The sequence below is a fragment of the Spermophilus citellus genome (genome assembly GCF_964194105.1).
Source record: "Spermophilus citellus genome assembly, chromosome: 2".
Lineage (NCBI taxonomy): Eukaryota > Metazoa > Chordata > Mammalia > Rodentia > Sciuridae > Spermophilus > Spermophilus citellus.
Genome location: NC_138183.1, coordinates 12,458,964 through 12,474,697, shown reverse-complemented (window position 1 = coordinate 12,474,697; position 15,734 = coordinate 12,458,964). Strand labels below are relative to the sequence as shown.

The 15,734-nt window shown below is 36.8% G+C and overlaps 1 protein-coding gene across 1 annotated transcript; it reads right to left on the bottom strand.

The window, feature by feature from the left end:
* Positions 1-10,476: 10,476 nt before the first annotated feature.
* Positions 10,477-11,430, bottom strand: LOC308640042 (olfactory receptor 1N2; the record flags this gene model as incomplete). Its single annotated transcript, XM_081278440.1, has 1 exon — positions 10,477-11,430. One exon carries the CDS (start codon positions 11,428-11,430, stop codon positions 10,477-10,479), a length of 954 nt encoding a protein of 317 aa, XP_081134566.1.
* Positions 11,431-15,734: the final 4,304 nt, after the last annotated feature.

Here is a 15,734-nt window from a genome sequence, read left to right as displayed (position 1 = left end):
AAAGGAAGAAACTGTGAAATAAAATTGATTGAAGTATTATATATATAATATATATTATATATGTGTATGTATATATATATATATATATATATATATATACACATATCTGTGTGTGTGTGTCACAATGAATTTCACCTTTAATAAAAATAATACCTCCATGTATTCTTGGGCACTTAAATCATAAAAAAGGAAAGAAGTATTTTCTTTAAAAAATTGAGATTTTAAGTATTCTTGGAGGAAGAAAAGTCATGGTTCATATGGGAAGGTGGATGAGTTTCTGGTACTAGTTGCCTTCTATTAATCTGGGTGATGGTTATAAGATTATTCACTTTATAACAATGATTAATATTTGTATTAGTTTGTAGTTTTTAATTTTTTAATTTTGTTATTTGTATTTAATTCTACAACAAATAGAATTCATACAAAAGGTTGTTAACTATATAGGTTATTTAATTGTTTTCAGTTAAAATTATGCACATGGCAAGGTCTGAAATAATCTGCCTCATATTGGATGTTGTTCAAGAAGACAGTAAAAGAAGATAATTTATAATATACAATCTATTTTATAAACTTCTTTTATGCAATTCTTTTATGTTTGAATCTTATACACTACTTGACAAAAAAATGTTATACTAAACTCATGCATCTTGTTTTGGAATACATAAAACCCACACAGATACAGGAGTAAAAAGAACAAACAACAGCAATAAAATTTTGAAAGTTGGAAGCCCCATGGACCAATAAGTAGTGATCAAGGCAGCCTGAACTTCCCCCTTGGCTTGACTAAACTTTAGACAATTTTTTTTCTCCCAGCTGTAGGACTCTGAAGTCCCTTCTTTTTACATTGACTTTAGAAAACTTGCTATTGCAAATGCTTTTTCTGCATTTTTATGGTGTAAATCTCCCAGATTTTTGCCAGTTTTACAACCCAGGAATATTTTTCTCAAGGATGTGGGAGCCACCCTTCAAGTGTAATCAAGAAGAAAGCAAAATTATGTCAGCAAGATGTCTTACTAGACATCTTCCCTCCCCACCACCCCCCCCCAAAAAAAAGCCAAAACAAAGAAAAAATAACTGCAATCCGCTGGGTGCAGTGGTGCATGCCGGTAATCCCAGCAGCTCTGGAAGCTGAGGCAGAAGGATTGCGAGTTCAAAACCAGCCTCAGCAAAAAGTGAGGCACTAAGCAACTCAGTGAGACCCTACCTTTAAATAAAATACAAAATAGGGCTGGGGGTGTGGCTCAGAGGTTGAGCACCTCTGAGTTCAATCTTCAGTACCCAAACCAAAAGGAAAAAAAGAACAAAACCCGCCAATCCCTGTAAGTGTTCTAGGGAGAGTGCTGGAGTGAAGGGGCAAAGATGTGCAGAGCACATAAAGAAGAAAATGGAACACATAGCATCTACTATTCCATCTCCCCAGGAAAGACCAGTCCTGAGAAAGAGGGACTTCACATAGTGAGCAATGGATGACAGGAAATTCCCAGGAATACCCACGAATGCCACAGATAGCTGAAGTATTTTCTACAGTCCTCACAGGCCCTGAATACAGTATGGAGAGATGCTGGAGAATCTAATGCAGCATTACCCCAGGGAAAGAACCCAACGCATATTGTGCCCTCTCCCCACCCCCAAGCTTCTGCTGCACAGTGCCATTTGAGACCCCATATACCTGAGGCCCAGAGAAGCACCCAGTCGCCCACTCTCCTGCACACACATAAAGCAACCAGGTTGTCCTACCACCCACTTTTTAAAATGTTTTAATTTGTTCTTTATAGTTATACATGACAGTAGACTGTATTGTGACATTTAATAGCTACATGGAGTATACTCATTCGTGTGGTTGTACATAATGTGGAGTTACACAGGTTATGTATTCATACATGAACATAGGAAAGTAATGTCTGATTCTACCTTCTTTCCTATTCCCAGTCCTACTCCCTAATCCACTGAACTTCTATTCTTCCCTACTCCCCTCCCTTATTGTTTGTTAGCATCCAGATATCAGAGAGAACATTCTAGACATTTGGTTTTGGGGGATTGGCTTATTTCACTTAGTATGATAGCCTCCAGTACCATCCATTTACCTGCAAATGCCATGATTTTATTCTTCTTTATGTACCACATTTTCTTTATGCATTCATCTGTTGAAAGGCACCTAGGTTTGTTCCATAGCTTAGCAATTGTGAATTGAGCTGCTATAAACATTGATGTGGATGGGTCACTACAGTAGGCTGATTTTAGGTGCTTTGGGTATATGCCAAGGACTGGGATAACTGGGTTGAATGGTGGTTCCATTCCAAGTTTTCTGAGGAATCTCCATACTACTTTCCATAGTGGTTGCACCAATTGGCAGTCCCACCAGCAGCATATGAGTGTACCTTTTCCCCACATCCTCATCAACATTTATTGTTACTTGTATTCTTGATAATTGCCATTATGACTGGAGTGAGATTGAATCTCAGTGTGGTTTTAATTTGCATTTCTCTAATTGCTAGAGATATTGAACATTTTATCATGCATTTGTTGACCAATAATATTTCTTTTCTGAAGTGTCTGTTCAATCCTTTTGCTCATTTGTTGATTGGGTTAGTTGGGTTTTACAGTGTTAAGTTTTTTGGGTTCTCTATACATCCTGGAGATTAATGCTCTATCTGAGGTACAGGTGGCACAGATTTTCTCCCATTCTGTAGTCTCTTTCTTCACATTCTTGATTGTTTCCTTTGCTGCGAAGAAGCACTTTAGTTTGATACCATCCCATTTATTGTTCCTTGATTTTACTTCTTGTGCTTTAGGAGTCTTGTTGGAGAATTCAGTACCTAAGCCAACTTGGTGTAGATGTGGGCCTACTTTTTTTGTAGTAGATGAAGGGTCTCTGGTATAAAGCCTAGATCCTTGATCCACTTTGAGTTGAGTTTTGTGCAGGGTGAGAGATAGGGGTCTAATTTCATTTTGCTATATAGGGATTTGCTGTTTTCCCAGCACCATTTGTTGAAGTCTATCTTTTCTCCAATGGATGTTTATGGCACCTTTGTCTAGTATGAGATAACTGTATTTATGTGGGTTTTTCTCTTTCTTCTATACATAGTCTACATGTACTTACAATAGATTGTTTTTATATATACTTAAAATAGTGAGGAATGGATGACAGGAAATTCCCAGTAATACCCAAGAATGCCATAGATAGTTGAATTATTTTCTACAGTCCTCTTACAATAAATTGTAATATACTTACAATAAATTGTTTTTATTGACACATAAAACTGTACTTACTATAGAGTACTATACTCCAATACCCATATACATTGTATAATTCTTAAATCAGGGCAAACATATATAATTATTCAAACATTTATCATGTCTTTGTGGTGAAAACACTCAAAATACTTTCTCCTAGATTTTTTTTAATAGTCTCCTTAGTGTGCAATAGAACACTGGACTTCTTTCTCCTAATTTTAGCTTTATATCCATTGGTAAACCTTCCCCAGCCCTCTCTTTCCCTACTTTTCCTAACCTCTGGTCACCACCATCCTACTCCCAACTTCTTTGAGATCAATTTTGTTAGATCCCCCATATAAGTGTGATCATGTGATATTTGCCTTTCTGTGCCTAACATATTTCAGTTAATATAATACCAGTTCTACCTATGTGGTTGCAAATGACAGGCTGTATAGCATTCTATTGTGTACACGTGCCACATTTATTTATTCATTCATCAGTTAATGGACACTTGAGTTGTTTTCATTTCTGGACTATTGTGAATAGTGCCACAATAAACATGTAGTGAAGATGTCTCTTTGACTTCATGATTCCATTTTCTTTAGATATATCTCCAAAAGTGAGATTGCTGGGTCATACAGTGGTTCTAGTTTTGATTGTCTAAGGAACCTCCATAACGTTTTCCATAATGGCTGTACTAATTCACATTCCCACCAACAGTGAGTAAGAATTCCCTGTTCTCCACATCCTTGCCAACACCTGTCTTTTGAATTTTTAATAATAACCATTCAAATTTTAGTGAGGAGATATCTCACTGTGTTTTTTTCTCTTCACTGACATTTAATGCTGTTGAACACTTTTCATATACCTGTTGCCCACTTGTATGTCTTATTTTGAGAGATGTCTACTTAGATCATGTCCCCATTTAAAAAATTAATTAAATTTATTTTAAGCTGATGCATGTAGAAAATATAAAAATTATGTGTATCAGTGTGATGTTTCAATGAATATACACATTGTGTAGTGTTTAAATCAGGATAAACAAATTTATCTTTTTAATTTATTCTTTATGGTTAAAACTTTCAAATTTTTTCTTCTAGCTTTTTGAGATATACAGTACCCAATTATTACTGATAGTAACCCGACTGTGCAATAGCACATAAGAACGTCTCACTCCTACCTGTAACTTGGTACCCATCAATCAATCTTTCTCCATCCACCTGCCCTTCTAAATCTTCCCAGATTTGTCCTCCATGCTGAATCCTTTATCTATATCCTGAGAATAACTGGAAACAGGGCCTGAGGGAGCTCACGGGCAGGAAGAGAACCTTGGTACCATCCTCTTGACAAATTCACAAGTGCAATTGAAGGAGGATTCCGTTATTAATCTGACTAATAAATAAAATTAACTAATAAATTCAGTTATTTCCCTTTCTCTAACCTGGCCTTTATGAAGTTCTTCTTTCCCTCAGTTTATCTTAAATTCCAGGATCACAGTACTGATAGATAAACATCCTATGAAGCCAACAGAGATTGTGGGCACCAAATGGAGCTTGCTCGCCCCATCCACAGCAAGTCACTTCCTTGCCACAGATACACCTCTGTGTGCTGCGCAGTTCCCTCAACTCTCCTCCCTTTGTCTTTCCCCTCTTATAACCTGAACGTTGCCACCAACCCCCACTCTGAAGACAGCCCTTAGATCTGTCTAGACAGTCCTTGGGCGTGTCTTCCTGGTGTGGCCCCAATGAAATTAAAGTTCCTTTTTCTGTTTCACTATCCACTTCACCACCTGTTTTTTCTTATGGGAAGAGTGACTGGCTCTAGTCAGTGGAGATGCTCAGAGTCAAGCTTCTGTGCTGGGACTCTGGTAACAGACCCTGTTCCAGTTGGATCTGGTTTCTACTGGTTCTTGATGAGCAATCAGCTGCTGGAGGTTGGCATTTTTAATCCACGTGAGGGAGGCTACCTTGGGCTCTGGCACTCACGGATGCTGGCCTATGAGTTAGCCCTGTGTCTGCTTAGATCACAACACTCTTACACTCTGTTCCTTCTCCTTCCTTCACATTCTCCGTTTTCTTATCTTCTAAATACTGTTTAAACTAACCCTTTCCCCATAAATACTTTCTGACCAAATTTCTCAATTTATTAAGACTGATTCTCCAAAATCCTTCCCATCTCAATATATTGCTGAAAAAAATCACACAATTTGCAGTTGTTGAATATTTATGCAAACATTTGAAGAGAGAAAAAAAATGAAGAAAGGGGTAGGATAAGAATTGAGGAAAAGAGGAATAGGATGAAGAGGAGCAATTTTTAGCTAAAATTATACTTTAGCTAATTTTCTCATTTTGGAAAGGTGTATAATTCCCTCATATGCTCTTACTAAAATGTTTTCTTGATTAAATCTTAAGTTTTTACATTTACTCCCCCCCTTTTTTCTTTCCCCCCAGTATTATAGTACTGTGTCTTTATTTTTCTTTTATTTCCTCTTATACTTTACCATACAATTAAAAAATTCTAATAGAACAGAATCAAGAAAGATAACATGGAAATTTTCCATTCTACACAAAAATGTTGAAACCTTCCTTCCCTCCTAGACCTTCTTTTGCTCCTAAACTACTCATTCAAATGTTATTTACACTCTAGTCTAGAAACACCCATTCCTAGGATTTCAGCCTGTGGATTTATTATCATAAATGAATATTGCATAATATTATCGTGAGTGCACATTGAATATTGAGATATACGCGAATACATTGAAAAATGTTCCATGAATTCCAGTTTATAAAAGGTGAAAAATGGCAACCTCCTAAAATATTATCCATCAAGAAATGAGGAAAGATGTTATGATTAATTCCATTGAGTTTAATTATATACAATAAGTTCAAAAAATCAAATATATATCTAATTCTACCTTGAAAATCAATTAAGTAGGAAGATCAAGATAAGGAACAAAATGTAAAAATATGAGTAAATTGGGGCTGGGGTTGTGGCTTAGTGGTAGAGTGCTCTCCTAGCACGGGTATGGCACTGAGTTCGATCTTCAGCACTGCATAAAAATAAATAAATAAAAATGAAGGCATTGTGTCCACCTACAAGTATATATATATATATATATATATATATATATATATATATACATATATATATATATGAATTATTAAATTAAAAAAAGCATGTGAAACATATATGTGTGTAACCAACTGGGGTAACAACAAGAGTGCAGAGGAACAGAGAAAGTATTTCCACTTCCTTATACATATTCTCAGTGTTTAGATTCATTAAAATATACATTTGTTGCTTATGGAATTAAAAACTATTAATAAATATTTATTCACTTGATTTAATTTTAAAAATGTTTACAAACAACTCATATTTTCTATTTCTTCTTAGATAAGATGTGTATTTTCCTTAGAAGATCTCTGTTATGCCTAAAATTTTAATTTATTTGGCACATAGATTTCAGAATAGACTATTATCTACTAAAATATCTTGTCTCCACAGAAATTATTAATAAATAAAATAGTCAACACATTGTTGAATGACTTCGAAAATTATCAGCTAAGGAGAAATTTTCCGAGTGCTTACATATGTGAAAACACATAATTTGGCATTTCTATTCCATAGATCATTTGATTATTTGGTAGGATACAGCATTGTAGATTTCAAAACTTTTCCTTCTCCTTTGGATTAAAAAATATATATTATTGTACTACATCAGGTCTTTCCAGGGAGATACAGAAGGTCATTCTAATTGTATTCATTTATAATAGTCTCTCCTTTATAGATGTCCTACATCAAGCATGGATATGCTTCAACTACTTAGGTCTTGGGAAAGCAGACCCTGACTCTACCCTCTTTACTGCAAACCTGAGTTTATGAGCCCAGTTGTTGTTCTTGACTGTGTCTTTTCCTATCAGTTTCAACATTTAACAAAACGGCAGGCAAAATACTGGAAAAATAGTTCTTAGACTTGACACCAAAAACAAAAAGCATGATCTATAAAATATAAACTGATAATCTGAACTTCACCAAAATTAAAAACTTATTCTGTAAAGGATCCCGTTAAGAGTAAAAAGAGAAACTTGAGAGTGGAAGAATATATTTGTAAATCATGTATTTGACAAAGGATTAGTATCTAGAATATACAGAGAATTTGCAAAACTGAAGAGTTAACGGGTAAAAAATCCAGTGGGAACATGAGCAAAAGAATTGAAGAAATATGTCATCAAAGAAGATATATAGAGGGTAGATGAGAACAGAAAGTTATTAATTATCACTAGCCACCCAAGAAATGCAAATTAAAATGACAATGAGATTTGACTAGAATCTCATTCTAGGGGTCTCATACCAGAATGACTAAAATAAAAAATAAGGACAACACCAAATGCTTATAAGGATGCAAAGAAACTGGAACATTCATATTTTTCCTGATGGCACTACAAAATAATATAGCCAGCAGAAAACAGTATGGAATTTTCTTTAAAAGCTGAACATGTGACTACCTTACAATCGAGAAACTGCATTTATCCCAAAGACATGAAAACTTACGCTTACACAAAAACATTTATAAGTATTTCCATTTCTTGCAGTATTACTTGAAATAGCCAAAAACAAAAAGAAAGTGGGTAAAGAGTATATGAGATCTGTATGTATTATTTCTTATAACTGCTTATAAGTATATAATTTTTCTAAAAAATAATTAAAGGCTTATTTCCAATTGCACAATGTAAAATACTAGGGTCAATAATTCAAAAGTGTAAAATGAAATGCAAAACTTCCAAATTATCTGAGGAAGATATAACAAATAAAAGAGAGAAAAAGGAAAAGAAAAAGCATGATATATAGAAAAAATAAAGTAAATTTAAAAATCAATTCCAAATATCCTGATGAGCACATAAATCTTAGTAGTTTTTTTTTATAAAAATAGACCATTGCAAGTCTAAAGTTAATATGGAGAGGCAAAAGACCTAGAATAGCTAACAATTAGGAAGATGAAGAAATTCAGAGTACTGATATTCCCAGACTTCAATATTTACTATTAAGCTACAGTAGAAAAATATAATGTGAGATGGGTAAAAAGCAGGGAAAAAGACAACTAAATAAATGAAATGGAATAGAAAATCCAGAAATACAGGCACATAAATATTGTCGACTGACTTTTGACCAAGGAGGAAAAGCAATATAAAAAAGATCAGGTTTTTCTTCAGCAAATGGTGCTTGGACAACTGGGCATCTACATAAAAAATTAAAATAGACATAGATATCACATCTATTACATCTTACAGACTCTATGCAATGGAATATTACTCACCCCTCAGGGTTGCAAAGCATGATACAGAGAAATCTTCAATGTACATTGCTAAGTGAATTAAGCCAATCCAAAAAGCCAATCAACTGTACAATTCCAACTATATGTCATTTGGAAAAATCCAAACTATGAGGATAGTAAGATTAATGGTTGCCAGGAGTAGTGGGATAGTGGGATAGAGGGATGAATAGGTAGAATACAGAGGATTTTTAGGACAGTGAAACTGTATGATACTATAACAATAAATACATGTCATTATGTTTGTCAAGACCCATAGAATATACAACACCAAGAGCAAATCTAGTGGAAACTATAGGCTTTGGGTGATAGTGGTATGTCAATGGAGATTAATTGATTGTAAGATACATACCACTCTGGTGTAAGATGTTGATAGTGTGGAAGTTGTATTGCAGAGTAGTAAGGGATGTATAGGACCTTTTGGATGAATTTTTTTGTAAATCTAAACTTGCTCTAAAAAAATTAAGTCTATTGAAAAAAGGCAATATCAATTACTGCCTACTTGTCCTGGCTGCTGGCACCTAAAAATTCTAGACTTGTTATTCCCTACAATTGCATAAGATGATCCCTATAAATAAATACCTTTATTAATAAATAGATTATTAATGGAATGGTGTGCCTGGGTGATCGGAGAGCAGAGGTAGGGATACTAGAAGTAGGAATTACCTCCCAAAACCAGAAGTACTACTTACAAACACAGAATTTTCCTTTTCTGACCTTTGCTTTGATACTAGAAATTGCAGTCGTAGATTGCTATGGTCAGGACAAAATAGCTTAAGTTTAAGGCCAGAATGGTCTGGTCTAGTTTCCCTAATACTCTCATTATTTCTCTCTTCCAATCCAAAGAAAAGGGAAAGAAGGACCAAGAAAGATTGGCCAAAGTATAATGCCTGCATTGCTTGGTCTTCCTTTAAGAACAAGACCTACTGTACACCACTAAAAATCCACACCATCCTTTTAAAAAAACTTGGTCCAGCATGAACTTAATCTTGAGACTTAGAGATCTAGTTACATGTTTCTTTATCTCTTTTGGGTGTTTTTTTAATTATTGGATTTATTTTGGTGCCAACCCCCAAATTTCTTTTACCAATATTAAAAATATCTACATGTTTAAAACACATAGCTATAAAGAAGAAAATGATTATCTAATTCCACTGCATAAAGATAACCATTGTTAAGCTTTGTGTCTTATAATACCAATTTCCATGAGAGTGATTCTTGTGAAATTACTGCTCTGAGAATTTCCAGCATGCATGATTAATCTAAAGTTTTAAAGAAATATTTTATGAAAGAACCCAGAAAATAAGTCATGCACTGAGTATAAAATTGGCACACAGAAGGCACTAACCAAATATTTATTTCTTTTTACATATTTGTTATAAGTTAAAGAAATGAAATAGTAAGGAAATAATATGACTTATATAGCATTTTAATTATCATCTCTTGTTTTCATCATTCGATATAGCCGTGTATGTGCTCTCATACCTTCCTGATCAATCACCACAGTTGACACAATACAAGGAGAATAGGTATTAGAATCAAACTCACCTGGTTTGAGCAAACTCTTTGCATCCTAAGTCACAATTTTTCATTTCTACCGCAAAGGACAGATGTGAGAAACAATGAAGAACGTTGAGAAATGTCAATAAATGTTTACATTCTCATCCTGCCTTACGGGGGTGGAATTCCCTGGTTCCAGACCCAGTATCATATGACTTATGGATAATGTGCTGGTTGTAGAGGTGAGGAGTGGGGACTGGTGTTCTGTTCTTAGCAGTGGTTTTTCTGCTAAGAGCAGGAGGGAGGTTGAGGCAGAACATCTCATTCCACAGCCTATAAGAGGGAAATGCCCTTTTGGTTATATCTCTAACTCAAAATCACTGAAGTGGTTGAGGGCAAGAGTTGATCTGGGCATTAGGCTTAGGCCTCAGTCATGGTAAGAAGAACGTTTTCCCGCTGCCAAAAAGTTTGCCCAAAGCCTCCTTCATGTCTCTGTTCCTCAAACTGTAGATGAATGGGTTCAGCATGGGGATAATCACCATATAGAGGACAGCAGCCCTACTTTCCCTCTCTGTAGAGTGAGTTGATGGGGGAAGTAAGTACACACCCATAAGAGATCCGTAGAAGAGGAGAACCACCGTGAGATGAGAACCACAGGTGGAGAAGGCCTTCCAACGCCCTCCGGGAGAGGAGATGCCAAACACAGCCCAGGAAATTCGGACATAGGAGAAGACGATCAGCATGAGAGGAACAGTGAGGAACATCAGACCCATGGAGATGATCATCAGCTCGTTGATGTGGGTGTCAGAGCAGGCAAGCTTCAGCAGAGCACTGGGATCACAGTAGAAGTGGGGGATGGCCGTCTGGGCACAGAAAGCCACACGGGTCAGCAACAGTGTGTGCATCAGAGCGGGACAGTTGGTCAGCACCCAGCACATACCCAGCATTAGTGCACAGAGTCGAGGACTCATAGCTGTGCTATAATGGAGTGGCTGGCAGATGGCTATGTAGCGGTCATACGCCATCACGGCCAGGAGGCAGTTGTCAAGGCCACCAAACATAAGGAGGAAATATAGCTGTGCAAGGCACCCAGAATAGGAGATGGTCTGACTCTGCATATGAATGTTGGCCAGCATTTTGGGGATTGAGGCAGAAGTGAAACAGGCATCAGTTAACGATAGATTGGCCAGAAAGAAGTACATGGGAGTATGGAGGCGTGGGTCAGAACTGATGGCCAGGATGATGAGCAGGTTCCCCACCACAGTGACAAGGGACATGCCCAGGAAGAGGCCAAATAGAAGAGGCTGTTCTTCTATCCGCTCAGAGAGTCCTAAAAGGAGGAAGTCTGAAACAGCAGTTTGGTTCACTAGGCTTGGTTTTCCCATCCCTTGTAGTCCTTGTTATTTGTGCAGATAAAACCTTTCCATATGACAATATTTAATTATCAGTATATTTAATAACTAAATGTTTAAAATATACTAATAATTAAATATTTAATTATATATGTATGTATTCTGTAAATTGTCAGTTCCCAGGATTATAGATTTTATATATATATATATATTTGGTATGGCCAGAACTATACCAAGAAAATAAAGGAGAGTAAATAATCCTTGCCAATGAGAATCTGTGGATCTCATTAAAGATGTAAGAAAATACCCACAAGACATTCAGAGAACATTTAAGATACTATCCAATTATGGCATTTTCAGGTAAATGGATGGAGTTGGAGAGTATCATGCTAAGCAAAGTAAGCCAATCCCCCAAAACCAAAGGCCAAATGTTCTCTCTGATAAGTGGATGCTGATCCATAATGGGGGCATGGGGAAAAATGAAGGCATTTTGATTAGGCAAATTCTGATTTATGAATTTTTATTTTCTTATTAAAGAGAATATTATGATCTCCATTACTACTATTCCCTCTCCCAACACACAGTCACACACCTATAGGCCCACACACATAGGCACACACATGTACTTTAAAGTCTTCTGTGTGGGAGTCAAAAGGAAAAGACACCCTCCTCCCCACTTGCCTCCCACTCCCTAGAAGATGACCTCATCCATTCAGACCAGGTCTGAACTGTTCACCATCTGGGAGCACAGGACACGAGGGCTGAGGGCAGGGGGCTCTGTGATATCCCACATTCCGTTGACTGCTGGGACGTTCCTTTCACAAGAGGGACAGGGATTCTTACCCTTTCACGGCTCTCCTTTATCTATGTCTTCTTCTCTTCTGTCATCTATTCTGGGAGCTGATATTTTAGAATCCCTGTGCCTTCACCCCTACACTTGAACTGCATCTCTCTGATATTTATTTCTTATCAGATAGAGGCAAGGTGAAAAATATTGGACCTTGGCATTCTTGAATTAAAATGGATGGATTTGGAGAATATCATGCTAAGCAAAGTAGCCTCTCTGTCTGCCCTCCTAGGATTCAGAGCAAGCTGGCATAAAAGGCCGTCTCATGTTGGCCTCACAGAATTTGAGTTCTGTTTGCTTCTGTGGTTCATAGAGAGGCTTCTGATCTTAGGCAGACTCATATTACATAACCCAGAAACTTGTGCCTGATCATTTGGCTAGTAAAGAGGTGTGTGTGTGTGTGTGTGTGTGTGTGTGTTAACCTTCCAGATCCTCACCTGTTAGAGTAAGAATCAATTTTAGGCATCTTTAAATTCTCTCCTTTAGATGGAAAATTCTCACTGAGGAACTTTCTGAGACCTTTCTGACTCGGAGTCAGGAAAGCTGGGGCTCCACTCAGTCCAGCATTCATTAGGAGCACCTGGACGGTGACTCAATATCAGCTTTCCAGTCTTTACAAGACAGGACTGTTTCTTAGGGTTATAAAGGCTCTGGGTACACCATGTCCCAAAGTGCTCATTAGAGTCAACCCCAGTGTCACTCTGAAAGTTGTGCTCCAGCCAGCTCTGGCTGGGTCCTGGGGGATCTGGGGCATCTCTTTCCCAAGGGTTAACCTCTTAGATGTGGGTCTGGGGAGTGAGATTCTCTTGCTGCACTGTAGTGCACTTCAGCCTAACCAGCAAGTCTCCTGGGACCTCCCACCTGTGCACTGGACAATTTAGTTCCTGTCCTGTGCCCTAGGTAAAACTGTATTGAAGAAGAGATGGAGGGCATAAGCTATAATATGACCATTTATGATTTCCTTACACAGAGCAATTCTGAGACAAAGTATCCTCCAGAAAAATCCCACAAGTCTCAAATGAGACAGTCTACATAAAGCACAGCAGCCATAATGCCACTTAGAGCATATAAATCGCCTCCTATCTCCCATGTACTTACTAATACTGACTAGTTCTGGGATACTGTCAGTACGTGGTCAGAAGTAACATAAGCAGCTCAGGATGATGGAATTGTTATTATTTCTATTTTACAAAAACCGATGCCTAGTGAGGATAATCAATCACCTGATCAAAGCCATAAGACTATTATATGGAAGGAGTGAACTTCCTACTTGTATCTGCATGACTCCAGATACCATTCTCTCAACCCCTATGCTTTATTCCAGTATGTTGGTTTATTAGGATCATGCTTGAATCATTAACAATTTCATCAAACTTATTTTTTTTTTGGTACTGAGAATTGAACCCAGGAGCCCACTGAGCTACATCCCCAGTCCTTTTAAATTTTTATTTAGATACAGGGTCTCACTACATTGCCAAGGACCTTGTTAAGTCTCTGAGGCTGGTCTTGAACTTGTGATCCTCCTGCTTCAGGCTCTTGAGTCACTGGGATTACAGGTGTGCACCACTGTACCTGCCAATAACCAACTGTTTTTAAACTCATATTTCTTTCCTTACTAGTAAGAGCATTTGTTTTATCTGTTTGTTTGTTTTTAATGGTGGTGGGATTGAACCCAAGGTCTCATACATGCTAGGCAAGTGCTCTACTCCTGAGCTATACTCAGCCTGTTTCATCTGATTTGAATGAAGCAATTAATCCTGAAATAGTCCTGTTAATATATTTGCCCTTTTCCCTAGTGAAGTGTTCATGCCTTTTTAAATAGATATTAAAGACAATAAAATAAAATTTTGATTTTTTTCTGTCCTAGTCATTCCATTATGTCTAGAATGTTTTAAAATTATTTTGTAGTCAAAGTTGACAGATACTTTACATTGTAATTTTTCCCCATTATCTCCATATTTAAAATCCTTTCCATTCATAATCATGGTAATTCCACTTAGCTATTTCCTATAAGTTTTAACTATTACATTCAAATCTTTAATTTACTTGCAATTTATATTATAGTAGGAAAAAAGAGTCTATCTGTACTTAAATATTTTTTAATAGTCACCTGCATCTGTTCCATTTTTAGTAACTTATGCATTCTCCATTTGTTAGCTAGATCTGAGCACCTATATATAGTTTTTCCACCATCTTGGGGAAGCCCACCTCATGGGAGCAAGGTTCTGAAAGTCAACGCCTTGAGGAAATTCTATGAGGTCAAGGTGGAAGCTGTATGGTCCACCCAAGTTTTGAACCTGGCTTATAGAAATTCCAAACCCTCACTTTCACTGCCCATGTTGTCAAGCAAGTCATTAAGTCCAGGCCAGTTACTAAGGGAAGGAAATTAAGCACTATCACTCCATGGGAAGGCTAGCAAATTAGTTTTGACCCTCTTCAGTGTGTCACAGCTTGTACCTTCGCCACAAAGTGTTTACATATAACCCAAGACTCACTTCTTCCCAAGAGTCTCAGAATTTCATCCCATTGTAACATCAACTCAATATCTAAGATCCTGGCGACATCTAAATGAGGTTCAGGAGAAAATAAGTTTCCTTCTAATGCAGTTCCCTGTGTCCTCTTCCTCTTAATTGGAATTTGTAAGAACATAAGATTCCTGTACACCCCATGCATATACCAACGAAAAGGAGATAGAGATGTGAGATGACTGCCATAGATACCCCTGATTCTTGGGGTGAGGACAGGAAGTGTTTAACTCTGCTTCGTTCCACTCTCACTGTTGCTGACAGTCAACTGATGAATAAACAGTCATCTCCCTCTTTATGGTTTTGCTTTCCACAGTTTCCAATACATGTGGTCAATTATAGTTCAAAAATATGAAATTTTAAATTATGCATGAGAGTAGCATAATAAAATCTCTAGTCATTCACTCTTCCTGCCTGGGATATAAGTTGTCCCTGTGTCCACCACATCCATACCACATGATGCTGCCTAGTAAAATGTGTCATCACAGCTGGCTCATCCTGTTCTTGTTTGTTTGTTTGTTTGTTTTTCTTTCAATGTTTAAAGAATACATCAATGAAATCATCGTATCTTGATATTACCATTACCATGTTGGGAAGCTTTGATAGTGAATGCCATTTAAAACTTTTTAAATTAACACATAAGAATTGTACATATTGATAGGAAATCATGTGATATACTTTGATGCATGTATAATTATGTAATGTTCATATCAGGGCAAGCAGATGGACCTTCTCAAGCATTTACCTGAATTAACCAAAAGAGAGGGAAAGCCCTTCATGACACATAAAAATATGGTGGTGAAGTTATTAACTTCCCCCCCCCTACATTTTGTTTTATTATTATTATTAATTTAATTGAGCATATTTATGGGTCATAGTGTAATAATTCAAAAATATGTATAAAATATCTAATAGTCAAATTAGGGTAGCTAGCATTTCCACCTCCTTAAACATTAAAAAATTGT